Raw genomic sequence first — 25,274 nt, forward strand, 5'->3', positions numbered from 1 at the left:
CCATGCAGCAATGTGACAAATTAGAAGTTGTATTAACGTCTATGTATATGTCTCTATTCTTTCAAAGTCGTTTCTGTAGTGATGATTTGCACAAAAAAAAATCAAAATTTTAGAATTAACGTATAGAACTGAACCGATTGTACCAAAATGAAGCAATAATCAGACTTAACATTTTTATTGGTAACACTAAATATCATATTTAACCTTAATCATATTATTTTTAATCTTTCTATCTATTAAATCAACTTTATTTAATCAAATAAAATTATCACTGTATGTATATGTATATACACTAAATTTCTAAGCGTAGATATTCTATTTTTTAAATCCATAAATTGTTTTCATGGGAACTATATTATTGTGAGTGTTATTTTCTAGTATTAGTAAACTAAGTAAACATTGAGCGTTTATTTTCTACACACATCTTATTTCTTTTTTCTTTATTTGAAACATAATACACTCGCTATTGAAAACATATCTTTTCTGGGAATTTGACAACTTATTCGTGCACGCTTGACTTACCTGCGAGTCTTCCACTCCCCACTCCTCGTCAACCGAAATTCGCCGGCTAACCCGCCGCGCGGGGTCTAGTTTAGTGTCGAATATCAGAGCGATTAGGTGTGTTTCCGTGTCACTCTGTAACAGATACATATTTCTCTTCCATTACGTGGCATTTTCGTAGTCATTTCTTCATCGCTTAAAACTACCCTATTGTTAACTTCGTATAATTAAGGTATTCTTTTGTTTATTGCTTTATTATAATCTATTAGGTTAAGTAAATTACGATTAGATTAGTGCGTAAATGTTTTAAGTATAAAAGATATGGAGAGTTGAGTGTAAACAATTGTAAACCAAATCCACTTCTAGGTCTGAGAGGCCGAAATAAAAATAAATTATTATCATTATTATTATAATAATGTATTATTTGATTATCTTCTTTTTTTTTATTGCTTCTTTTGCTATCAGATTTCTAGTAACTCGTATAATAAGCTTTCAGGACTATTTTAACGTTGACTATTGTTTTATCTTTAAATAATGTATTCTTTTTATGTATTTATTTTAATGCTTTGGTTTTCTTTTATGAAGACCAATGAATTGCTTGATGGCGAAGAAAACTTCGAAATAGTAGAGGGACTGTGAAATTCAAGAGGTCGTCACGGTCCATTAATGATGAATTCAGGAAAAATTTTTGTTATCACGAATATTGTAATACGAGTATTACAAGTAATCGTGTGAATTACTTATTGGATCATAAAATCACGAAGTATCGGATCCTGTGGAAGGTTGTGCCTTTCTAATGGTGCGTAATCAAGTAATACATATTTCTTTTTAACTGAATGATTTTATTTTTAAAAATAATTTCCATTGTATTTAATTTTGTCCTAGCGCACGAAATCCAAGTGAACAAAATAAATTTGCATTTAAAACAATTGTTATTGTCGTTATCAACATAGACGCGTAAGTTAACCCTGCTGCAATCTTCGAGTTTCTCATATCTTGATGTCGCTTTCGTTTCAATCGGAAAAGAGCTTTTAATGTTTTAAGAAAATAATTAGAATACCATTGAAATTACATACGTTAACGACGATTGTCTCTTATTTCCTACACACTTAAGAATTTTTGTAACGATAGAAAAATAAGATTCAGTCGAAAATAACCTAAAGAGCGCAGGAGGGTTAGGTATCCAATGCAATAAAAATCGAATACATTATATACATAATGAGAACAATGATATTAATAACGCGTTGCGAGAGCATTTTCTGAATTAATTTTAAATTAATTTAATGAATATGATTTGGCAAACATATGCATATCGTGACAATGAAGATTTTACAAGAATTTTGCCAACAAAGGAATTGCTCAAACTTGGTTAAATTGCATTTTGGATATGATCAGTTTGGAATTGCGATTTGGATATGAAACTCCTAAGTTTCCTGATGGTAACACACGAGCATTTGTGATACTGCTTCATAGATTATTATTTAAATCGTCGTCGACGATATTATATTAATTATACAGGACGATTTCGAAGTGCAGGTATACTTAAACTTTCGAATTTTGTTTTCTCGAAAACGAACCCTCATACGAAAAAGATCAATTGTATATATATTTAACTTACTTTCCCGGGCGTACCGCGACTTTAAAATCATCCTGTATGTAGTAAATAGTATAAGCAACATTACGCTATAACATTCGTCACTTATATTGGAATTCTTGTCCCCCTAAATCAGTCGATTGAACGTATTGTAAATAAAAAAACACTAAAACTAAGCTAATAACGATTAGCTAAAATGACACACTAAAGTGACACACTCGCTTAAAAATTGTTCATATCCGAATTTCGCACTTGACTGAAATATCAAATAGACCTACCTTACTCTATCAAATACAAAAAGATACATACGTTCGGATTTTCATTGGACGAAATAAATATTAATAATTGCGTTATTCGACGGCATGCCTGAATCTCTCTCAGATTACACTGCTAAAGGGTTAAAGATAATAAATGTGGCAACACTCGCGTGAAATATCTAATGCGATTATACATATGTATATAAGAAAGAATATGTATATAAGAATACGCGAGGTTAACTACACAAGTATTACATAGAGACGAAGCTAGCATTACGTCCTAATTTTATATTAACCTAGGATTGAAACGGCCTATATGAAGTATGAGACCCGTTGGATTGTGCCGTACGAAATAAAGGAACGGCTGGTCCAATTTCAATCTCGGTTTCTCTTCTGATCTTTCTACAGTTCTCATTCGTTCCTTGAACGAAACTGTACGATAGTTTGCCGGCTCCATATTGACTGTCCGTCTTATTCTACGGAATGTTTGTTCGTCGATGTGTCGAGAATTTCGTAAAGTAGGACTTGCTGGATAAATTTCCATGTGATGTCGTCCATTAGCGATGTTTTCATCGCCGCACGTACTGAATAGATTCATCTAGAAATGACCAATTATAGAGTAAGTAGCATATATAGAATATGTTTACCGTGAATTAAGAAAATTTAGAGAAACAACTTGAAAATATTCCATCGCAAGATTTTTTCGAATAAATTGAATTAATGAATTTGTATTGCGTTTTTGCTTTAGGCTTATACTCTGATGATCTTATAGGACTGACTTAGGAACTGGTGCATCTAATCATTAATTTGTCATTGATTTGTAAACCTTGGCAAAATCCACGCACTGCCATTACAGAGTGACTAAAGTGTTTAGACACTTATGAACGACAGAGTAAGTGTTCGACAGAGTGTACGACACCCTGTGTAACTACCAGTAACCTGTAGAATTACCTGTAAAACGTCGGACAAGAAGAGACGATTTCCAATTCCATTGATCCCTTTGAAGTCAGCGTTAGTCGAAAACAGCTGATCGAGTCCCATCCTCTTCAAAGCAGCAGTAGCGTTCACAATGGACCGATGACTAAATTTGGGTACTTGTAATTCCAGGCTCGGTCTAGGTATAAGAACCTTCAGCAGCTTATCCCAAGCTCCATCTTGAAAAGCTTCTTTGATAAACCTTTGTTCGAGTCGATCCAAAGTATCGCCGGGTGCAGCATGACCTTGTTGACCTGGTACGAGAAATATGGTCGAAACGAGCTTATCCACACTTCCGATAGCACTAACAGTCGCATCCAAACTGGGCTCATAACCGGCAAGAACGTTCGATCGCCAAACGGTAGCCGGAACGGGGATCAACTTCCTCAATCTATGAGCAGCTGAGACAGCGAAGTATAATTCCCCGTCTCGACCTGTTGTACTCGCGGAACTTGTGTTGCAATCCGTCTGAAACACATTTGCTGAAATTGTAGCCAGCGGTGATCTTAGAGGAACCGTGTTGCTCTTCACGAAATCCTTTATTCTACCTCCAGTCTGTTTCCTAATCAATAGATTGGTTCGGCGACGCACGAGATCACTGATAGTAGCGAAATTTACTTCGGTCACCAATCCTTCGTAAAATTGTTGAGCTTGCTCCTTATAGAACGGCAACAATCTTCTCACCTTAGCTTTATCCGCAAATAATTCGCGGACAAACGCCGCGTTCGCGATACCTTGGTGCCTCGCCAAGCTCACCGTGTCCGTTACGTTCTGGAAAATAAGATGCGGGTTGAAAGTGGCCACATTGTCGAGTCCAAGTATTTCGTTCATCTGGTCTGACGTTGATCCTCGAGCACCGAGGAAGATCATCGCCAACAGGCTAGTCATGCCAAACGGTGAAAGAACGAGCGATCTTCCAGTACTCAATCCGCTGTTCGCCGCGACCCAAAACTTAATTGCTAGTTCGTTACAAAGCCTCGAAAAATTGATAATATCGGCACTCGCGTTGCTCGTGCTAGTATCCAATCCGCCGACGCTTTTCGAGGCATTTAGGGAAACAGTCGATTCCGCTTTGTTCACGGGAGTCGATTGATAATTTGAGGGATATTTTGTCGAACTCGCGTCCACTATCGTCGACATTGTCGATGTCGATGCCTCGAAGTGTTTCGTCGACGTGGTAGATCCCGTGATGAATTCCGTCGACGATGGAATTACTTGGTGCAACGATATCCGCTGCCACGTGTGCTGATTTATGCTCGTGTTATTCGTTTTGCTCTGTAACGTCGAACTTGGCGAATCATTCATCTTCTGATTTATGTGCGACTCGTTATTGTGTAATTTACTTGCGGCTCCCAACAACTGCGTTCCTATTGAGTTATTCATACTGACATTACTCTTGTACGAATATATTTCAATGGGAATTTTTGTTTTGTTCTCCGATCTGTTCCAATCTACCGAATTCATCGTACTACCTTTGATCTCGTTTGATTCCTCCGTGATAGAATTTAGAGCAGTGGTTATCGATCCAGGAGTAGACGAGACAACGGAAGATTTCGTATCGCTGAGAGGTGTCGTGGTTGTGTTGTTCAAAATATCGATCTTATGTTGATTCTCGGGTGTATTAGTCAAAATATTAATTTTATTAATATTTAAAATATTAAGTTCGTTCACATCTGTGTTATTCAAAATGTTCATTTTATGTTGGCTCGCGATTGTGTTATTCGCAATGTTAATTTTTTGTTGGTTCACGGTTGCGTTGTTCAAAATGTTCGTTTTATGCTGATTCGCGGTTGCGTTGCTCAAAATGTTCGTTTTATGTTGACTCACGGTTGCGTTGCTCAAAATGTTCGTTTTATGTTGACTCACGGTTGTGTTGTTCAAAATGTTCGTTTTATGCTGATTCGCGGTTGCGTTGTTCAAAATGTTCGTTTTATGCTGATTCGCGGTTGCGTTGTTCAAAATGTTCGTTTTATGCTGATTCGCGGTTGCGTTGTTCAAAATGTTCGTTTTATGCTGATTCGCGGTTGCGTTGTTCAAAATGTTCGTTTTATGCTGATTCGCGGTTGCGTTGTTCAAAATGTTCATTTTATGTTGGTTTACCGCTGTGCTGTTCAAAAAGTTAATTTTGTGTTGGTTCGCGGTTGTGTCGTTCAAAATATTAATTTTATGTTCATTCATAGTTGCGTTGTTCAAGATGTCAGTTTCGTGTTGGTTCATGGTCGTGTTTTCCGAAATGTTGATCTTCTGTTGGTTCACGATCGTGTGAACCGTATCATTCTTCGTCTGCTCTTCAGTTTTCTTTAAAGGACTTTGCAGTACGATTTTGTCTGTCGAACTCTCCACTGGATGCTCCTCTGCGTTAGACAAATTTGCGATGACCGTGCTAGATTCGCTCAAGTTCTTCGACAATTCATCTATCACGGTTTGATACGTAAATGTTTGTTTGTCTTGTTCTGACGACGTTTCTGTCGTGTATTCCAGGTATGTTGTAGAAGTTTTATCATTGTTCTGCGATGCTCCCTCGGTAATATTTTCAGCATTCGCAATTATGGTTCCTGTGTTCGTACTTGTCGAAGCCTCGTTACTCGATATTGTCGTCTCGTAAGTCGATGTCTGTTCGTTAAACGCGTTATTCGCGAAGGAAGTTGACATTCCATCCGCGACGGTAGTTTTTACAGTAGCATCAAGGATAGATGACGCTACCGAAGCTGTCGTAGTTTCCGAAGCGGTGGACAGTTCGTTTTTTAATAGCGAAGATTCAATTTTCTGCTGGTCGGTAAACAGATCGTCCTTTGTTGTCGACGTTCGATAAATTTCATTCTCGTTTGTCGACCCTTTCTTCGTTGTATCATTCGTGCTATCCTCGTTAACCGATGTAGACAACTCCGAATTTGACGTAACAGTCTCTGTTGAGTTGAGCTTCTCAGGAGATGACACTGTTGTCTCCTTGAATACAGCTTGTGTTTCGTTTGTCTTCGAATTGGATAAATAAGAATCAGCGATGAGCGAGCTTGCTACAGTGTTAGGTAACAAATTCTCCGATAAATCGGTCGGCAAGGTGATTGACTCGATAACGGGTCTATTCGTTGCAGGTGAGGCGGTATGAAGCATATTCTCGATAAGCGCTATCGCTTGTAAAAAGTTGGAACTAGTAACCGGTGTCTCGTTAATATTCGTCGTTGGCTCTGTCGCATTTGTCTGAACACTCGATACGTGTATGCTATCAGATTTCGTCGAAATATCCGAAACGTTTGCCGTTTTATCGAGCTCTGTCGTACTCGTCGATACAATCGGCGCGGATATAGTAATGGAAGAAATCTTCTCGTGATCAGGATCGAACTTCATCGTCATTTCGCTAGACGATTCCTGTATACGTTCTTCGGACGTATTATTCGCATTTTCTAGTCGGTTATCGTTGGTCGTGGAAGGATGCGTTGTAATTTCAGAACTGTCATTACGTTTTCCCTCGTTTTCGCTGGGAATCGACTGGAACCCGAAAGAGGAAGATAACACGGGAGAAACGTCGTTGGAGATTTGACTGATCACGTTTGATAAAGAATTCACCAGCTCCATAGATGGAGAAGATTTTGGAGGCTCGATCGGCTCGCTTAAGCGATCACTTGGTTTGGTTACTGTGTCGTGTATCGTCGTCGATGGTACCAATGTTGTTGTTCTATATTTATTTGTACTTGCAGGAGTACTCGTGGACGATACAGAAGACTGCGGTGGCAATTTCGTAAAAGATACAGAAAATTGTAACGGCGGTTTGGTAAACGGTGGAGAAGACTGCGATGGCAATTTGCTAAACGGTTCCTTAGTGTCTTGAACTTGATTCGCTTCCATCATGGACGGTGTCTGCGTTTTCAATGGAACTTTATCGTATTCCTGGCTCGAAATATCGGTCGTTGGTTTCGTCTTCGTTTGTGTTACCAACGAATCGGTCTGATCGGTAACAGTTTCATCGATGTGCGATGTGTTATATTTTGCCTCTAACGTTTCACTCGTCGTTAGACCGATGTTATCGTGACCGTTTTTGATGGACTCGCCTATGGTCGATGAAACAGAAACGCCGATGGTTGTTGGTTTTGTAATAGCACTTGTGGACGCCAGGTTTTCTTCGTCCCGAACGTTAGATCCGTAAGTAGTAGTACTTTCTGACAACGGTGACGCTCCAGTCACCTTATGCAAAATGGAACTCTGAGTGGTATAACGATTGTGAGCCATCAATTCGACATTTTGCTCAGTCGTGATGACAGATACCGGGATCATTAATTTCTCCGTATAAGAGATAGTCGTAGGTTTCGTAGCAATTGTCGGCAGCGTTCCGTTCTTCTTGGTTTGCTCGTTTCGTTCGTTTGTGTATTTGTTAGTATCGTCGGGTTTCGCCTGTGCAACCGTTTCACTTATGTCAGGCTTGAGCGAATCGGAAACCGAATCATTCTGTTTGTGTATGACATAGCTGGCAGATGACGACGGTTTCGATGTTGGCTTTTCAACGTAGTGGCTTTCTTCGACCTTATTTCCGTATTTGTCACCGGCTAAAATAGCTGGTAAAATATTGCTCCACTCGACGTTTACGTTTTCTGGGATCATCGGGTGCGAGCCAGAGAGCGTCGATAACGGTTTATCCATAGCGCTTTTCAGTACGCTTTGCACTTTTTCCACCACGTCCATAACCTAGAAAAGATTTTAACATAACGTTACCTCGTTACTTCTGCAAAACTAAGAAACGGTAATACGTTTAAAGACCAAGCAGTGAGATAATGCATAAAACTTGGCGTAAATGCACGATATTAGGCACTGAAAGACGTAATTAAAGCAAGTTAAATATTATTTCGTCGATGTAAAATACGTATTAGGATAGGCGATTGTTCGTTAGAAGCCTATGCTACATAAATCATAGAAGCAACAAGAAAGATATAAATCTTAGAACCGAGACGGATAACGAAAAGATCTTAAACAAATTGAAGTAATTTCTTTCAATTTTCGCTCTTATACTCGAATGTTTCTTACAAGACAGCCGAATTTTCTATTTTCTCGGTTTAACCAACCACCCATTCTAAGAACTCGGATCTTACTTTACCTTCTTTCCTCCCGTAAGTATATCCTCAGCTTTTTGGGGCTCTTGAATCTCCATGTTAGAATGATCCGGACCTCCACTCGCGATTAAAGCTTGAATCTCTTGCATAGTCATTTGCCTCGTGATCATATCGCCTCTCTCGTTGTACGTGTAAAATTGAAATCCATCGGGTTTCAGCAAATTCGCCGGTGACGGTGGCAATCGATGAAAATTGACTGCGACCGAACCAGGTGACCTGTTGTTTCCCGTTGCACGAACAACCTGGTTCTTCGTATCTTTCGATTCTTTAGATATGCCCGATATTGCCTGATACGTGTCCGCCCTAGAAATTCCAGGGAATTATAAATACGTGAAACTTCTGCAAACTAAAATCATCGAACGAGTCGCAACCCATTGGAATACCGATTCTTCTCGAGCTAAACGTGATGTATACCAGACCATCGGCAGACCGTCTGGCACAGGATCGTGCATGCCAATTAGTCGAACTTGTCATTATCGTGCTTCGTACGTACATTTCGTACCTACGAAATACATTAGACTCTTGATTACCCGATCAACCGAACGAACGATTATTGTAATATTAATTGGCGCGAGATTCGGATGTAAATGAAAACGTTGGATAACGCGAAAGTTCTCTTGTAAAAGAAAAACTGGGATACGGAAATAGAAATTGGAAGAAATTGTTACGTTTTTATTCGAACGTTCTTCTTTCCCTTTAATATTGATATTTATAAAGTGGTTATTCCAGTATGCAAAGAATGTGTGTCACGATCAAATCGTACAATCAGGCTTTTACCGTATTACAAAATTGCAATTTCAACTTAATATCCAACGAACAGTATTTTTACGAACGACTGTACGTTTAAGCGAACTAAAGACACACGATGAAAACGTAAAAGGAAAGACAGACATATAAAGTGACGTAAAAATACAGAGGAAACGTTAACGGTAATTTCGCTATCGTTTAATCGATCTACTACTTGTTCTTCGCGATATACATTTCGCAACATCGGCTGCGGAACTCGGTTAAGAATCTTTCGCATCTCTCTTACGATCTTTACGAGCTTTTTACTCCTCCGTTTCTAGCTTGCTTTCTTAGATTCTTTTCCAATAACGATCTCGAATCGCTACATCGGCTATTCTACGAAGCAAGCACGCTCCTGGTTACAGCTGGTCGTTATTTATCGTTGTGCTTCCCGTCGAACGTTCGATTTATGCACGAAACACTGAAATACTGACCTAGATTTAAAATATTTCATAGGCAGCAACACGGTTGTGGTGCTTTCTGCAAGTGGGCGTTCCGAAGCCAGGCTGAAACTTAAACATGCCCATAGCACGAGTGTCGTCAAAGTAGCATGAGACGATTCCAACGACATATCTCTAACGCTTCTCCTCTTGTACGATCTGCAATCAATAAAGGACAAATCATCAAGGAGTGATTGATTTACCTGTCTACGTAAAACGCGAACACCGACTAGCAATAATACGGTAGACAGGTGTATGCCAGGTCATAGTAAACACCATCTATATGATAGAAAAATGATGGTGAAAATAGATCGGCAGAAATAAACGGGGGACGAGTCTGTTTTCTTTTAGGTGAACGACCCTACGGTTCCTCGTTACCCTCTTACGGATCATCGCCTTAACACGACGACCGGTTCTCCGTCGTGTTATAAATCGCTGAGTAAATCGCGATTTACTCGAGCGCAGCTTGCGAACGACTTTTATCGAAATTCACTTGAAACCTATCGATCGAATTACTAAACAGTGATCGTTAATCGTATTTAATTATTTCACCGTAAGCACGTAAACTTTCCAACTAAATTAAAGCTTTCTTCGCGGCTAATCGACTAATGTAACTACCACTGATAAAAAAGGAGTAAAATTAAAAAGAGAATATATATTCGATCGTTTGCGTCGAAAGTAAGAAACTTATTCCACTCGATCCGGAATATCTGGATTTGCCGAGATATCGGGATACACCGGCGTGTGTCGTACGAAGAAAGGAGCGTACAACGAGACTACGAGGAAACGTGCGATCGACGAATGTCGACGACAATGCCGAAAATCTAGAGAATATGATAAATGAGATGTTTCGTCGAACGAAAACCGCGTTATTCGCGCTCTTAAGCGCGTTAATTGTATTTCTTCGCCGTTCGAAGATATCCTGCCTACCGAATGCTCCCTTCGGCTAACGTTCATCGTATCTATATCGACGATTGTTTCTAGTACAGTGGCAATATCGTAGCGTTTAACGAACAGCGATCGATCGAGATACTTATGCAGCTCTGTACAAGGGTAAATATCGTGACGATAAATTGAACTACCTCGATTAAAAACGTGATTTAAAGGAATACTCTTGCGAAGATTAACACTGCGTGCGTTCGACTTTTGCCCTCTTCCTTTTTCCCGCTGTCTACGTTTCTTTTTTCTCTTTTTATCCTTTGCCGTGTCTTCTTGACAGCGCGCGCGCAGATCTGTATTTCTTCCCGTATCACCTGCCGTCTCTACTGTCTTCTACCTTGGACGAGCGCGTACTACGTGCTCGAATCCTCGGTTAAGACGAGTGCATCGGACTGAGAAAGAAAAGCGATCGAAGAGGGGGAACATAGTCTTCGAACGAAAAGATGGAGAAAGGGTGAACTTGGAGAGTGGAGATGTTGGTTGGAACGGTTTACGCGGGGGGACAGACGAATGTCGGAATACATGGGAATATATATCGAAAGAAAAAGGAAGAAAGAGAAAAGAAGGAGGGATAGTATGAAGTTGAAGGACCAACGTGTAGAGCTGAGTTACGCGGGTAAAAGGAGATGTAAATCGAACGTGGAATAAAAGATCGCAACCGATGCTTCGAATTCGTGGACCGAGCGATGCGTCGTTTTTGCATTTCCAGATAAAAACTGCGTGTTCTTTGTTTAAAAAGAAAACCGAATGAACCATTTGCTCGTCGTCGATCGATCATTGCCACGATATTATTATATTTCGTGATAAATATGGTCGTGACACCGTTCTTCCACGTTTCTTCTACGAACTTCCATTTCTTTCTACGAAAGTGATATTAACTTCTCTTTTATTTTTTCATTTCGTAATTCGTTACAGCCAATGTAATATCCTAATGTATTTAAGCCAGTAAAATGATATTTAGCCGGAAGAAATTAACAGCGATTAACGGTACATCGACTGAATAAGTTGCCTTCGCGATGATACGTAATTTGTAACGAAAGAAATTTTGTAGAAGCTACTTTCGTCGAAGTACGTAGACACGCGTCACTGTCTTCGTCTTTCTTCTTTCTTCGTTTTTTAAATGTTCATATCGTGACAAAAGATGCAAAATACTTTGTTTTTATATATGTGTGCACGTATCTTATTTCTATCTATTCTACGATGAGAAACAGTGTGACGAGCGCTTAACGGTATTCGTTTATTCTACTTCCCTTTCCACTCTGTTCTCCGACTGTTTTAAGAAATATTCGACCGACTTGACCTGCTGCCCAAAAATCGCGAAAGTATCACAAGAGTAGAATGACATATAGGAAATACAAACGAGATTCTACAAATTCTATCGTGTAATTTTGCCTGTGGTACCACGATCGTTCGTCATCGGTCATGAGTTGAAATTCCACGATCATAGCAGAAACCGTAATTGTTTATCGCATAGTTGAAATTCAGGATAACTTGATATTCTTAACGCGTACAGGTTGCGACGGATATTGGAAATAAATAATTTCGCGGTGGCAGACAAAATTGCCATCGTAAAAATACCGCGCGATCTTATTGTTCTGCTTTTTCCCAAATTCCACGTCGAAAAGATACATGTAATTCGTTAATTAAATTACAAAGAAAGAGCAGAATTACAAAGAGTACGTAACAGAGACAACTGTATGAAAAAGCACGAGTGTCGACGATCGATCGAATGGTCGAATGAAAAATGCTTTGGATCAATCTAAGGGAACTTCGCGTCATACTCGATATCGTGGAAATAATTGAAACGATATAGTATTTCGATTTGAGACGTTTTTCTATGGTAACGCTATAATATTTCGTTTGCGTTTATATCATCCATATTATTCGGATATCGCGTCAAAATTACAAGACCGATAGAGAAGAGGCCGAACACACGCAACATGAACGTGCAATCGAAGAATTCCGGAGAAGAAACGCGTTTCGTCGATGGAAGCGAATACAGGGGCACTTGGAACGTACTAGGAATGGAGGGAATTGGCAAATTCGTTCTGCCGCACAGTTAGTATAGCTACCAACAAGTATTACAGAAGGATCTCGAATGCGTTACTTTGCACCTTCCTCTATGAATCGTTCGGGAAAAGAAAGAAGCAGAAGGTAAAAGGCGCTGTAGGAAGAGTAGAGAAAAAGAAAAAAAAAAAAGGAAAGAAAGAAACAACCATAATAGGAAATAAAACGCAGGTGGTGAAGTGTAAATAATAAAAGAAAAAGCATGAACCAGAGAGCATCGTGTGCGTATGCGAGATACGAATGTTATCCTTTGCGGAGCTCGGAATTAAGTCTTCTAAGATGTACATGCTAACTCCAATAATTGTGTCTAAGAAGTATGTATGTACAGCACATGTACTGGTTTTTGAGCACGACATTGAGCATTTCTCGCGCGTAAGTCGACACGTACCGTTACGCGACCATTTTCGTCGCTTCGTGTTCTAGAGTTTGTACGCGTTTTTCATTTACCCATAGGCTTAAGAATCCCGGTCTTAAAATACATACATTCGCCATACAAATTTCACCAACGCCGTACATACATACACATGCGCACACGTTTATTCTTTCTCTTCTTCTTTTTCTCTCGCTTCGTCTCTCTCTCTCTCTCTCTCTATATATATATATATATATATATATATATATGGTTGGTTTATTTAAAGAAACGAGTCTTTTGCGAAGGGACAACCAAACATGTCCTTTTTTTTATAAATATTATATTCGTGTGATAATACCTTAAAGACCATAAAATAGATCTTCTGATAGATAATGTGAAAACGGAATTTCTTCGATATATATATATATATATATATATATATATATATATATATATATATATATATATATATATATATATATATATATATATATATATATATATATATATATATATATATATATATATATATATATATATATATATATATATATATATATATACACATATCTTATTTTTTCTACCGTTAGGTCACTTGCTCCTTTAGTCCCCTTCTTCTGCAATTCAGCCTCATTTCAGTAAATGAACCGAATCTATTTGCTCGTAATAGATGCCATTTTTGAAGGAGAGTTTCGCGACGGTACATTTCATGGGCATGGTAGCTTATATTTTCCTCGCCTACAAAGAATAGATGGAATTTGGTCGCAAGGTGAATGTAAGGACAAACGATATACCTTTAACGATGGATTAATTTTTCGTAGCCATAACTGGGACTACTGCAGATTCCCTGACAGACGGTTGGTAGAACACGTTCCATTCCTGAAGATATTTTAGAGATTAAAGATAATGATAAAGCTCGTCGATCTGTAGGTTGTCCCGTTTTGATCTGTTATTAGAAATCAGTCATAGATTATTAATTTGCTGTATGAAAAAGTGATTGAATGATTTCAAGAGGATCGTAACTTGTTGTAAATCATCTTTTTTTTTTGTAGGTAGATACGTACAGGACATGCGAAGATCGCCGATATTTTGTTTTAATAGGAACATATAATTTTTAATGCATCGATCAATGAAGGTCGTTAGTAAATTAATTTTTTAACACAAATGAATTAACATGTTTTTTTATGGGGAATAAGAAGTTGCGTCAATTAACGCATAGATAATATATGATCTCATTTAAACATTTACACTATTATAGCCACACGTATTAGAACTTGGTGATATACAGGTTTAGTACAGGTTAAATGCTTTTCGTTACTTCCATTATTTTACTCGCATCATATGTGTCCTATAACGTAAAATATTAAATAAAGTAAAATTCCTTAGATTTTTCCAATAAATGTAACGTGTATATATTGTTTACAAAGTGTATTCACGTACAGAAAAATGAATTAAATCCGTGCTTCTCGAAACCATTCAATTATGTCCCGATCATTCTTCTGAAAGCAACTAATTTGCAAGTAATTTGCAGTAATTGACTAAAATAAAATACTACGGATATTACAATTAAAAATAAACTACACTGCGTCAACGTATCTTAAGAAACTTACTTCACTTGTGAAGGGAAGGGGGGCTAAGAAAGGAAGAAAAATATGTCTTTCGTTAAACCAATATCTTTTAGATATCAAACGTGCATTAAACACGGATTGAGACCTGGTGGAGCAACATTACGCACAAACGATCGAAACGAATTTCTTATTCCCCCTACGTGCTACGATGCAGGCATTGGAATTTTTAACCCATGTAAATATCATATTGTATCCCACCAAGACTCGAAGAAGGTACATACGTCGAAAAGAAAAGTCTGTTATACGATAATTTATTAAATTTTCCAAATATTCAAAGGTACTTGAAATACCAAATACCAAATTCACTCGCTGGATACAGAAGAACTGTCAGAAGGCGTGGTCTGAGCCAACCGGAAATCGGAAAGACCTTTACGAAAATTGGTTTCCCGACAAATTTAACACAAAGTTTCTTTCAACGTTATTACCATTTTCGAATGAGTCTTTCGAACCTTGGTGGAAAAGGTGCAAGCAAAAATACACAAAAATTAAATAATTGCAAACATCAATTTTAATCATCCCTACCTCTATTTCCTTTAAGACTGACCACCTTTCGTTCAGATTGCAAAGAGAAGACTCTAACTAATGAAAGAAATAAACATTTCCAAAATCTTATTGAGAGTCTCGTTGAATTTCGTTGATTAAAACAGGAATGTAAAGGATACTTCGGAAAGAAATCAGGTTTTCAACTCTATCTTGGGCTTGTAAATGAACGTTTGTACCCGTTTATTTCTGTGACGCACATGCACGGTTAAATTACAACATATGATTAATCATTTTATACTCGATATTGGGTAAAAAAAGAGAAATGGAAATAAAAATGTATTTACTATTTAACAATAACCTTTCTTTTTTCTGTTACAACAGTGGAACCATCTGGTACTTGATGTACACGGTACACTACTAACAATTTTTTTGATATACACTCGGTAGTTTTACAGGCAACTATATCCAAAGTTACACGCACCTCGTGTGTTTCATTTCCTTTAAAAAATTTTAAATTTATTGGACTTGAAAGTTCTCCACAATTTTCCGCAGCTATCCATCTAGTACTATTCGTTGTCAAATTCATAGCCCACCTCTGTGGTGCATCCGAATTTAACTTTAAATCACGGTCGGAAAAATTTATACTGAACAAGACGTTTAATTTACCGCCTGTTTCGCTGATGGTAGTATCGAAGAAATAAATATTCTTGTAATTATTGTCATCTTCGATTATTGGGATATTTATCGGTAACTAAAACGTAATGAACAAACTGTTAACTTATTCGGTCAGTTTTATTTTTAACATCTGTGCTCTAAAATGTGTAATAACTTACCGTAGTAATGTTTCCCTTTTCCGTATCCATCATTTTCACAGCGTGATTATTAGTGTCAGCTACGAATATGAGACCTTTTTCTGGACTTATAGCGATACCGCTAGGTTCATCGAACTATAAATTATAAAGAATTCATAAATACATGATTAAATTGATAACTATAAAACTTCTTTTATAAACAACATACTAAATAGATATCATGTGGTATTCCACCACCATATAAGGTTTTACAATGCTTAGTGGTTACATTGATTATCTTGATTTTATGATTGTAAGTGTCTGTTATATAAATAATTTTTTCTTTCGGATGCCATGTTATACCCAAAGGATGTTGAAGCTTTACCGAATAGTTTACACCGTCTAAGTCTCCATAACCATGCAGATCCTGTGATATCATGATTATCAATATTATAGTTATTGTTCGATTAATTAAGAAGAATCTTCGCTTATCGGAAATCGTTGAAATTAATTCGTATGCATTCAAACATACCAATGGATCTCTACTTCCACCACAAATGGCGGAAACTTGTCCAGTTTGTAAATTTATACTCCTAATAGAACTGCTTTCACTGTCGGCAAAAACGGCAAGCTTTAGTTCTTCGGCAATAGTTATACCAGACGGTTGCGCTAAACCAGCCGAGTGAGGATACGTATTGTTGCGATTTTCCTCCGTGCCACTTCCTACTATCGCCAGACAAGTACCCTCATTGTATTTTCTAGACAAATTTACGAATAAAATATACGATTCTCATTGATGGAAAAAGGAACTTTCATACATATTAAAATAATTTTGATGTTACTTATTTTTCCACCAAATAGTATCTTCCAAGAAGAGTGCCCAAATCTGATGATTACCAGCCATTGCAATTAACAATATGGGTGTGATATTGTTATCATGTTTGTGTTTATAAACAGCCAAATCCCATGGTGAAGATAAAACTTGATCTTTACCGATTTTACCTCCGACGTAATCGTGACCTTTAATACCGGTACCAGCAATAGTAATCACTATTCTTCTCATCAGGTCTATCTAAAAAAAAAATATTGATTATACGTACATCGTATCAAAAAGACAATTTCACATTTGACAGTTTAAACTATTACCTTCCTAATTGCGTGATTTTTAGTGTCGGCTACATAAATCAAACTGCCAAACGTAGACACTCCCTGAGGTGCATTAAACTTTGCAGTTTCAAAATCTCCATCTTTGAAATCCGGATTAGGACCACCAATAATGTGTTGCACATTTCCTGTAGTATCCGTTACTAAAATTCTGTTGTGGCCTGTATCAGCAATAACCAAACTTTCTCCTTGCTCATTTTGAAGGATCTCCAACTTACTTGGAAACAAAATGTTTCCAGTTCCAACAGGCAATAAATGTTGTGCCAATTGCAAAGGAATATCATTTGTATGAATTTTATTTAATGATCTGAAATAAGTTAACGCTACGCCTACATGTATTATCAATTCATCTCTGTGTCCTTCTCCTACAAAAACTGCAAGTAATTCGCCAGTAGGACCTAATAGGGGAATAAGTTGTTTGTTTGATGCGTCTCTGAAGATAATTGTCACCTATAGATGTAAATATACGATCATTACCTAACATTACTAATGTTGGCCAACATACGATTCCTAAGTAACGCCACATTGACATTTTAGTGTCATTTACAACTGGATGTTTTATATTATACCTCTGTACTGCTGACAATAATTTTTTTGAATTTTTTTCGTTTGAAAATTTTGCACTGTGTACTCCAACCTGTAGGAAAATAATGGTATTATATTGTTCGACTATTGATCTTACGTAGTTAATTGTTGCATATTTTATAGTATATCTTGTATATACTAACAATAACAAGGCCATCCTGAATTGAAAACAGTTTCTCAAGAACATCTAAATCTGATAAAACGTGCATACAATTGATGCAACAATATGTAAAGAAATCCAAAATAACTATTTTTCCTTTAAGATGTTGATATATAGATAATCCTTCTGCGACATTGAACCATTCCAAACCTAGCATATTTAAACAAGAAGCTTGTTTGGAAATTTTATTACAAAATTACTATAACAATGTTAATATACAAAATTAATATAACAAATGACAAATATTAAATTTTAAGTATAGGAAAAAAATCATATAAAGAAATCATATATAAAGGGTGGGTAACAGAAAAAAAATAATGTAGGTACATATATGTCATATATGAAAAAATGTGAATGTTTAATCTTCTTCCAGTGACAAATCATATTGTTTATACAGATTCCTAATTGTAGTTTTATTTGCTACAGCTATTGCACCTAGAACCATTTGAGTTACATCTTTAATATCATTGTATTTATGTAATAAATCCATAGTTTCTTGAGTTGAACGAAATTCTGTCTCTTCCATCCTCAAATTGGACAATTCTTGATCAAGCATTTTTTCGTATTCTACGAGCTTGAAGTATTCGCGTATCTCCTCTTCCGTAAGTAAAATATTCTCATTATTTGAATGTAATGACCGATTCGATCTTGGTGTATTTACCCCCCTAATATTCTTCATACTTTGTTCGTTGGATTTCTTAAACATTTCACTTACAACTCTCACGTACAATACTCTTTGCCTGACGAAAACCAAAGTTATATAAAATCTTTGATATGAGAATTTCAAAATCGATAGATAAGTTAATATGACTAAATAAAATACATATTCAAATTAGCTTCTAGCATAAAGATCTTATATGCATATACAGAATTACCTTCAAAGTTTAGAAACTATAGATCATAAATAATCAACATCGCAATCAAGTCTCATAAATTGAATAAGCTTAATGCAACTAATATTCGAATAGAATACACATATCACAAGAAACGTTCACTGTATAAAACATCGAGTAATAAAATAAACGTGAAATCATTAACCTGGTTGAAAATCGATGATCCGCGATTCCTTCTTTGAAAACGCTTTAATATGCCGTAATACCAATTCCTCTTTTCTGTTAATCGACAATTCTAAACTTTGACTTTTGGCGATTTCCATACCAATTTCTATCAATTCTTCTACTATGTCCTGCACATTCATATTTTGTTCCATGTATCGACTTTCGTTATTAAAATAAATTCAACAATTTAAAATATCATGGAATAGCACAAACAATAGAGAAAAAGAAGTAGTACGTTATAAATAGTAGGGACAACATATTGATGGAGGGGATTCCAAACCCATGTAAGTAATTACATACGCATAGTACAGATAAGAAATTGGCTAGGCAAAGGAATACAGGTCTGATTGGTTATTTCTATGAACACGCATTTTATAAACTCGCCTTACAACGGTATAGTACTATCACATTTAATTAGAAAATTATATAGATTAATAGGTAAAACATGTATTTAAAGCCATATAGTTTGAAATAACGTATACAATAAAGTTTGTCAGTTACATAAAATATATTCTTCTGTTTGCGAGTGAAGTTCGATCTTGACATTTGTCCTTTATATACTAAATTAGTTGATTCTTTGCAGTTTATCACATAATAAAAAATGCTGGCAGGTACAACAAAAGATCAAAAAACGTTAGATGAATTAGAATGGATTCAAGTAGTACGTACTGAGTTGAATGAAAATGCTAATATCAAACAGCCGAAAGGAGCAATACAAAAATTCAAAGAGAATCCTTTAGTACCTATAGGTAACTATAACCTCCAAAAATGTCACTTCATTATTTGATTTATATATTTACAATTTAAAAATTTTATGTCAAATATCTTATTTCAGGTGCTACAGCAACTGTAGCTGCTCTGAGTTATGGCTTGTACAATACTTTTATAGGGAATAGTCAAATGGCGCAATATATGATGCGTAGTCGAGTTGCAGCACAAGCTTTCACTATTATAGCCATGGTTGGTGGACTCATAGTTATGGGGAAAAAACCAAGTACTGATGTATAATTATTATACAAAGATTTATTTAATAGTAATCATGTAAAAACTATAGTAGTCAATTATAGTCAACTGCATTTTTTATTTGATCAGAAAAGCATAACATGAAAGTTTTATGAACTATTGAAACTGTTTAAAAATTATTCTTTATTGTTAGGAGTTAACAATCCAATATTATGAATAATTTTATTAAGTTCGTTTACACAAATGTCAAATGACAAATCTTATTGAAGAAATACCTATAAGATTTTAATGAAATGAATAATGGTATGAGAGTATACTATCATTGATGCATTATTATAATATTTAAAGAGAAATTTAGGTGATATATTTAAAATACCTATTCTCGAAAAAATGCATAGGTAAGTCGGTTCTAAAAATAAAATTGGCATTTCTATATATTCAAATTTTTACAATTTTTATTCTTATATTATTCACAGGTTTTAATAACTATAATTTTTATTACTTAGAAAATATTAATATACTTGAAATAAAACTTTTATGTAGAGCAAAGTATGTTTTCTTCCCTACAAATATTATCTGTTAAAGAAGTTTCGTCATAAAGAGATCGGTGTCGTTTGTTTCTTCCATTAAAAGTATTCATTATATTTATATTTTCATTCGAATACTCGGAATGTGGAATTTGTTGAACTGTTATCGCTGCATGTTTCCATCTGACATATTCTTTAATGCATGTTTCCAATTTTTCAAACCATTCTTGAACATCTTCGTTCGAATATAATTCTATAACATCACGCATCTCGTTACCATTTAGGTGATTGATTATACGTAATTGATTTTTCGTTGATTTCGATCGGCGGACAATAGTTTCCTGAAATATAACAATATTATAATCATATTCAATATCGATAGAAAATTTAAAAAGATATAATCCAAAGTTTCATTTTACCTTGTTTACACAAATCGTACACGTAGGTTTTTCTAATTTTTCCAAACATTTCTTCGATTTCCAAACTTCAATTTGGAAACTTCGTAATCGTATCCAGCATCGTCGATTATTTATAATTGCGAATCCAGCACAAACTTCCTTATCGATGTAATACGGTTGAACAGCTAAACGACAGCAAAAATGTCCGAAAAGCGGCAATGCATTAGCTTTACTACCAAAATTGTTTAATATTAGATCATGTGAACGTATATTCTCATTGGTATCGTTAAGGGTCATCTTTGCGTAAGCCAGTAACTCAAACTGTGGTGCTTTATTAGACTCATTTTCATTTCGTAGAGCGGCCGCAAACTTTCGACCTACTGTTTTCGAAATTGAAGAATGAATAGTTCTTCTAATCTTTCTCGGAGTGCTGGCAATACTAAGGTCTTCTTGCAAAATATGACTATAAACTTCCAAAGATAATTCAAATTCAGCTGATACGTTACTGAATAATAAAACGTCAGGAAAACTAATATCCGTTTGCTTTCTATCGATTGGAAAAAGTAAACTCGTGTCCTGAACTTCTGCGCCAATTCGAACTATACAAAAAATTGCAAATCTTCGATAATCTCCACGGTTTTTAAAGTAATCAGAATCTCTCCACATCAAAGGAAATCTAAGATCCGAGATAGATAATTTGCCCTTGCTATCCGAACTGCTGAAACATACAAAGTTAAATAGTATTATACGTATTTCCGTGTATTCCTATTTACAACATATTTTTATAAATAGACCAGTACCTCGTTTTCAACGATGCATCTTTTCCTCGGTTTTCTAACTCAACCATATAGGCCGACATCCGTTTGTTAGAAGTAAATAAAGCACGTGCAGCCTCCAAACTTTGTGCAGGATGCCGCGCAGCAGCCAACAATCTGGAAGAGCCTTCTTTTATTTTAGTTTCCAATTTAATTTTTTGCTCCAAATCATATTCCTAAAATGGAAAACATTATATTTTTATAACGTGAAAAGAACACGGATTGAGCAGAAAACATTTATAATTTAACTTATATTTTCCAGAAGAAAACAAATCAATTAACTGTAAGAAACGATGAATGCATGTGTATCATATAGGACTTTTTATGTGTACAAACTATTTCAAAGGAACATGCAGTAAATATTTTGAAAAGCTTTAATTCATAATAATGAATTAAATGTTTAACAACCTCTTGATGTTACTTTATTCCGTAATTATCTCTTTCACTTATGCATATATATAAGAATACAGAAATACTACTACATGATAGTAAAGAATACTAATATCTAAATATTATCTACGTATCTTTAAAAAATTCTAATTTCAATAAATTATCATGCAAGACATGAAACAAAAGATCAGTTTCCGAAATTTCTCCATTCGTCAACCTTATTCCAAGGTAACATTTAAAATAACAATTACGCTAAAATTAGAATGCGCGTTATAGATTATTTAACGTGACAATTGCTAATTATGAACGACTAAAATTTTAAAACTGCAACATTTTTTTTGTTGACGATAGAAATAAAAATTATTTGTATTTGTATTAAATACCTTCGAAAACATAAATAAGTAATGTATATAATTGAAAGAATTCTATTTATTAAAAATGCTATAATTAAATATTTAAATATATCTTTAGAAAATTTACTATGTAGAAAATTGAATACATATCTTATTTTAATTTAGATTTTATACATATACATTTAGTCCTTTAACGGCTCTTTCAAATGTCAAACATAACCTATGCTTTTTTAACGATAATTAACAATTTTAAAATAATATTTAACAAATGTCAATAATATAGCCTGTTTCAAAACATTAAGATGAATGAAGGCAATTTCTACTTTTTAATAATAAAATCTTGATAAAATAGGAAATATTATAAGACACAACGTATAGTAAATAATAAAATTCTATAGATAATCGAATATTTACTCACAGCTACATTTTTATAATTTCGAATACTTTCTCGTCTGCGAACTCGTGCTTGAAAATCACTTAACGAACGTAAATAATTATTTTCTTTGTTTAAACTGTCAGTTAGTGGAACGCGTAGAGAGCCAATACTTTTTCTACGTGGCGCCATTTTGAAGGTTCATTACTGTTTTTTCAGCGATTTCAAATGACCGTGGTTTCAGTCTCTCGGCTATTGCAAAAATATGTAAAGGAAAGATGTAGGGAAGGGAAAATTAAGAAAAAATTATTGCGTACAAAAAAATCAATTGACAAAGCTATAAAAATATTTAGTATAAGGTATAAAAAATGTTAAATAAACTTTTGGAAAATCTGAAACTTATATTTGGTATATATGTAGATATTCACATTCGAACAGCAATTAATATAAAGTAAGGGCATTTGTAATGATGTAGAATAATGAGCATAATTTTTTTATTTTTTATCCTTGTCCTTGTCTTTGTCCTTCTCTTTCTCTCTTTCTTTATCTTTATCTTTGTTCTGTTGAAGAGACCCAACGGCTTGGCGGACGGCTTCCGAATGAGGATCAACACCTGGTAAATTTTCCAAAACTGATTGTAAAAATGCTGGATCAGACATAACAGCAGCATAATCCTCTTCAACTTCCATTGCTTCCTCTTTGAGAGATTCAAGTTCTTCTATAAAACAAAATAGATAATAATAATGTGCACACACGTGTACGTAGATATAAATAGTTATATAAGGATAATTTTCGTACGTTGATCTTGCATAGACATCTGCATTGCAAAAGCAATTTGTTCCTCTTCGGTCATACGCGCAAAATCCGGTGCATTTATGTTAGCAGGAGTAGCAGTATTGTCAGCAGTTGAAGACGAAGTTTCTGCACCCTCGAGTGACATAGCGAGTGCGCGCTTTAACATTGCCTCTTCGTTATGTACTTCTTTAATCGTTTCTGGCGGTTTATTTGTAGCCGCTTCATTAGCTTGTGCGCGTCGCGCTTCATCCTCTTGACGCTGCCGTTGTTCTTCCATTGAAACGCGCAATGCCTATATATATAGGATGAAGGTGGTAAATAAAACAAAGAGTGGGAGTTTTATTAAGAAGCACAATTGCAAAATAACAAACCAATGCCAATTCTGGATCTTCATTTGGATCAACACCAAACTCATAAGCAGATCCTCCCATGCCTGTGCCACCCATTCCATCTTCTCCTTGAATTATAGGAGAAGAAATCAATGCATCAGACAAATGTGGCCCAGGTGGAACTGTGACCAAATGGCTCCCTGTTCCATCCTTTCCATTCAGAGCATTGATGAAAGCTGTCAGCACTTCATTATTAATGCTTTCTTCACCAAAACTAATCACATCCACATTAACTTTTTCCTTTTTTAATCTTTTTGCTAATTTCACAAGTTCTTTCTCATCAATTTCTATGGGACTACCAATGAAGGCCACAATACGCATTTTATGATTTTTACCTTGACGATGTTTCAGTGCCAACTGTCGATTTATTTTTGTTCACAGACATTATAATTATAAACTTTGTATAACACAACATAAGGATAATTAATATACTCACATGTGCAATTCGGATTCCTGTTATTAAACATAGATTACCATTTGGTTGGACTTGATGGAGTTTTGATAAAATCCTGCCCACATCGCTAGTAAGTGTAGCTAACACTTCAACACTGTTTAGAAGAATAAAGTTTAAATGAAAAAATAACAAATATTTTCTACCACTGGTATATAGGATATGATTTAACATACTTAGCTAGTGTTATCAAGCCAACATTGTTTTCAGGATTCGAGCGCGTTTTTGAATGACAAACCAAATTAACAGCATCCTGTTGTGCTTGCAGTCGTGTCGGTAAAAAATCTCCATTTCTCATATAATCGCTGTTGTCGACACTATAAGTATTCCAAAATGTGTGAACGAAACGATAAACGTTTCGTGAACAGATTTAAAGGAAACTATTTTATCTTAGTCACATAACCTGTACAAGATTGATTTATACAAATCGAAATATTTATATCGCAATTTACTTATCGCTCATCATATTTGTAATTGCAAATATCTCATTTGCAATTAAATTTAAAATTAAATTTTACTTTCGCTAGATTTAATTCAAGAAGGAAAAGTTAATCGTGAATATACTATGAAGTATTTCAACTTTGCACTGTCACTCATCCTATCGTTTACAAATTGCCAAAATAGTTGCCGTTAGAAGGCGTAGAAATATAATGATATGAAATTCAATGAAAATTAAGAAGATAAATTAAGAACGCAAAAAATATAACGCCTCTTGCAAGCTTACAACGAATAAATATCAAAAGCTTACCATATCATCGTACTTTCCAGTACCATCTTGGTTCCAATTACTAAAACGTTTCATTCCATTTCGTTCCGCTCTGTCATATTTACAGATAATTTTCTGTCTCGACCCATTTCATTCCGTTCCGTTCCGTTTCGTTTTACCTTTTTGATTTACTTGATTGTATGTTTTACGAAAAGTTTCAGATATTAATGTATTC

General features: G+C 35.5%; 7 protein-coding genes and 1 long non-coding RNA gene across 15 annotated transcripts in view; 3 read left to right on the top strand and 5 right to left on the bottom strand.

The window, feature by feature from the left end:
• LOC126870746 (uncharacterized) overlaps positions 1 to 25,274 on the bottom strand; it is a 118,096-nt gene that overhangs the window by 90,080 nt on the left and 2,742 nt on the right. The gene's annotated exons all lie outside the window — the stretch shown is intronic.
• On the top strand, positions 266 to 2,801 carry LOC126870768 (uncharacterized). Its single transcript, XR_007691440.1, has 3 exons — positions 266 to 733; positions 1,087 to 1,300; positions 2,653 to 2,801. It is a non-coding gene; the product is annotated as an uncharacterized LOC126870768 (long non-coding RNA).
• Positions 1,309 to 9,786, bottom strand: LOC126870709 (mucin-3A). Its single transcript, XM_050628658.1, has 4 exons — positions 9,647 to 9,786; positions 8,411 to 8,729; positions 3,304 to 8,004; positions 1,309 to 2,950 (listed from the first exon to the last, which is right to left on the bottom strand). The coding sequence occupies exons 1-4, from the start codon at positions 9,781 to 9,783 to the stop codon at positions 2,639 to 2,641; spliced, it is 5,469 nt and encodes a 1,822-aa protein (XP_050484615.1). The 5' UTR covers positions 9,784 to 9,786; the 3' UTR covers positions 1,309 to 2,638.
• Positions 12,532 to 15,132, top strand: LOC126870765 (MORN repeat-containing protein 5). The gene is made up of 4 exons (XM_050628805.1): positions 12,532 to 12,649; positions 13,681 to 13,867; positions 14,692 to 14,851; positions 14,916 to 15,132. Exons 1-4 carry the CDS (start codon positions 12,532 to 12,534, stop codon positions 15,129 to 15,131), a joined length of 681 nt encoding a protein of 226 aa, XP_050484762.1. The 3' UTR covers position 15,132.
• LOC126870725 (NHL repeat-containing protein 2) lies at positions 15,332 to 19,031 on the bottom strand. The gene is made up of 9 exons (XM_050628709.1): positions 18,860 to 19,031; positions 17,805 to 17,971; positions 17,554 to 17,713; positions 17,059 to 17,474; positions 16,755 to 16,984; positions 16,445 to 16,670; positions 16,142 to 16,339; positions 15,955 to 16,068; positions 15,332 to 15,872 (listed from the first exon to the last, which is right to left on the bottom strand). The coding sequence occupies exons 1-9, from the start codon at positions 19,029 to 19,031 to the stop codon at positions 15,465 to 15,467; spliced, it is 2,091 nt and encodes a 696-aa protein (XP_050484666.1). The 3' UTR covers positions 15,332 to 15,464.
• LOC126870762 (HIG1 domain family member 2A, mitochondrial) lies at positions 18,299 to 20,391 on the top strand. Of its 6 annotated transcripts, none has more exons than XM_050628802.1 (4): positions 18,299 to 18,423; positions 19,463 to 19,628; positions 19,715 to 19,873; positions 20,036 to 20,391. In XM_050628802.1, the coding sequence occupies exons 2-4, from the start codon at positions 19,481 to 19,483 to the stop codon at positions 20,056 to 20,058; spliced, it is 330 nt and encodes a 109-aa protein (XP_050484759.1). In that variant the 5' UTR covers positions 18,299 to 18,423; positions 19,463 to 19,480; the 3' UTR covers positions 20,059 to 20,391. The 6 variants fall into 6 exon arrangements, 5 of the variants coding, with proteins under 5 accessions (XP_050484759.1, XP_050484757.1, XP_050484756.1 ...); XM_050628800.1 differs by lacking the exon at positions 18,299 to 18,423 and adding an exon at positions 19,015 to 19,163; XM_050628799.1 differs by lacking the exon at positions 18,299 to 18,423 and adding an exon at positions 19,147 to 19,272.
• Positions 20,246 to 22,924, bottom strand: LOC126870735 (rhotekin-like). 2 transcript variants are annotated; one of them, XM_050628754.1, is made up of 4 exons: positions 22,744 to 22,924; positions 21,568 to 21,758; positions 20,789 to 21,485; positions 20,246 to 20,710 (listed from the first exon to the last, which is right to left on the bottom strand). In XM_050628754.1, exons 1-4 carry the CDS (start codon positions 22,888 to 22,890, stop codon positions 20,378 to 20,380), a joined length of 1,368 nt encoding a protein of 455 aa, XP_050484711.1. In that variant the 5' UTR covers positions 22,891 to 22,924; the 3' UTR covers positions 20,246 to 20,377. The 2 variants fall into 2 exon arrangements, with proteins under 2 accessions (XP_050484711.1, XP_050484712.1); XM_050628755.1 differs by having other exon boundaries at positions 20,789 to 21,482; positions 22,744 to 22,922.
• LOC126870745 (26S proteasome non-ATPase regulatory subunit 4) lies at positions 23,080 to 25,247 on the bottom strand. 2 transcript variants are annotated; one of them, XM_050628768.1, is made up of 6 exons: positions 25,082 to 25,247; positions 24,510 to 24,650; positions 24,319 to 24,430; positions 23,865 to 24,239; positions 23,497 to 23,785; positions 23,080 to 23,416 (listed from the first exon to the last, which is right to left on the bottom strand). In XM_050628768.1, the coding sequence occupies exons 1-6, from the start codon at positions 25,105 to 25,107 to the stop codon at positions 23,193 to 23,195; spliced, it is 1,167 nt and encodes a 388-aa protein (XP_050484725.1). In that variant the 5' UTR covers positions 25,108 to 25,247; the 3' UTR covers positions 23,080 to 23,192. The 2 variants fall into 2 exon arrangements, with proteins under 2 accessions (XP_050484725.1, XP_050484726.1); XM_050628769.1 differs by having other exon boundaries at positions 24,510 to 24,736; positions 25,082 to 25,229.

The sequence above is a fragment of the Bombus huntii genome, chromosome 10 (assembly GCF_024542735.1).
Source record: "Bombus huntii isolate Logan2020A chromosome 10, iyBomHunt1.1, whole genome shotgun sequence".
Classification (NCBI taxonomy): Eukaryota; Metazoa; Arthropoda; class Insecta; order Hymenoptera; family Apidae; genus Bombus; species Bombus huntii.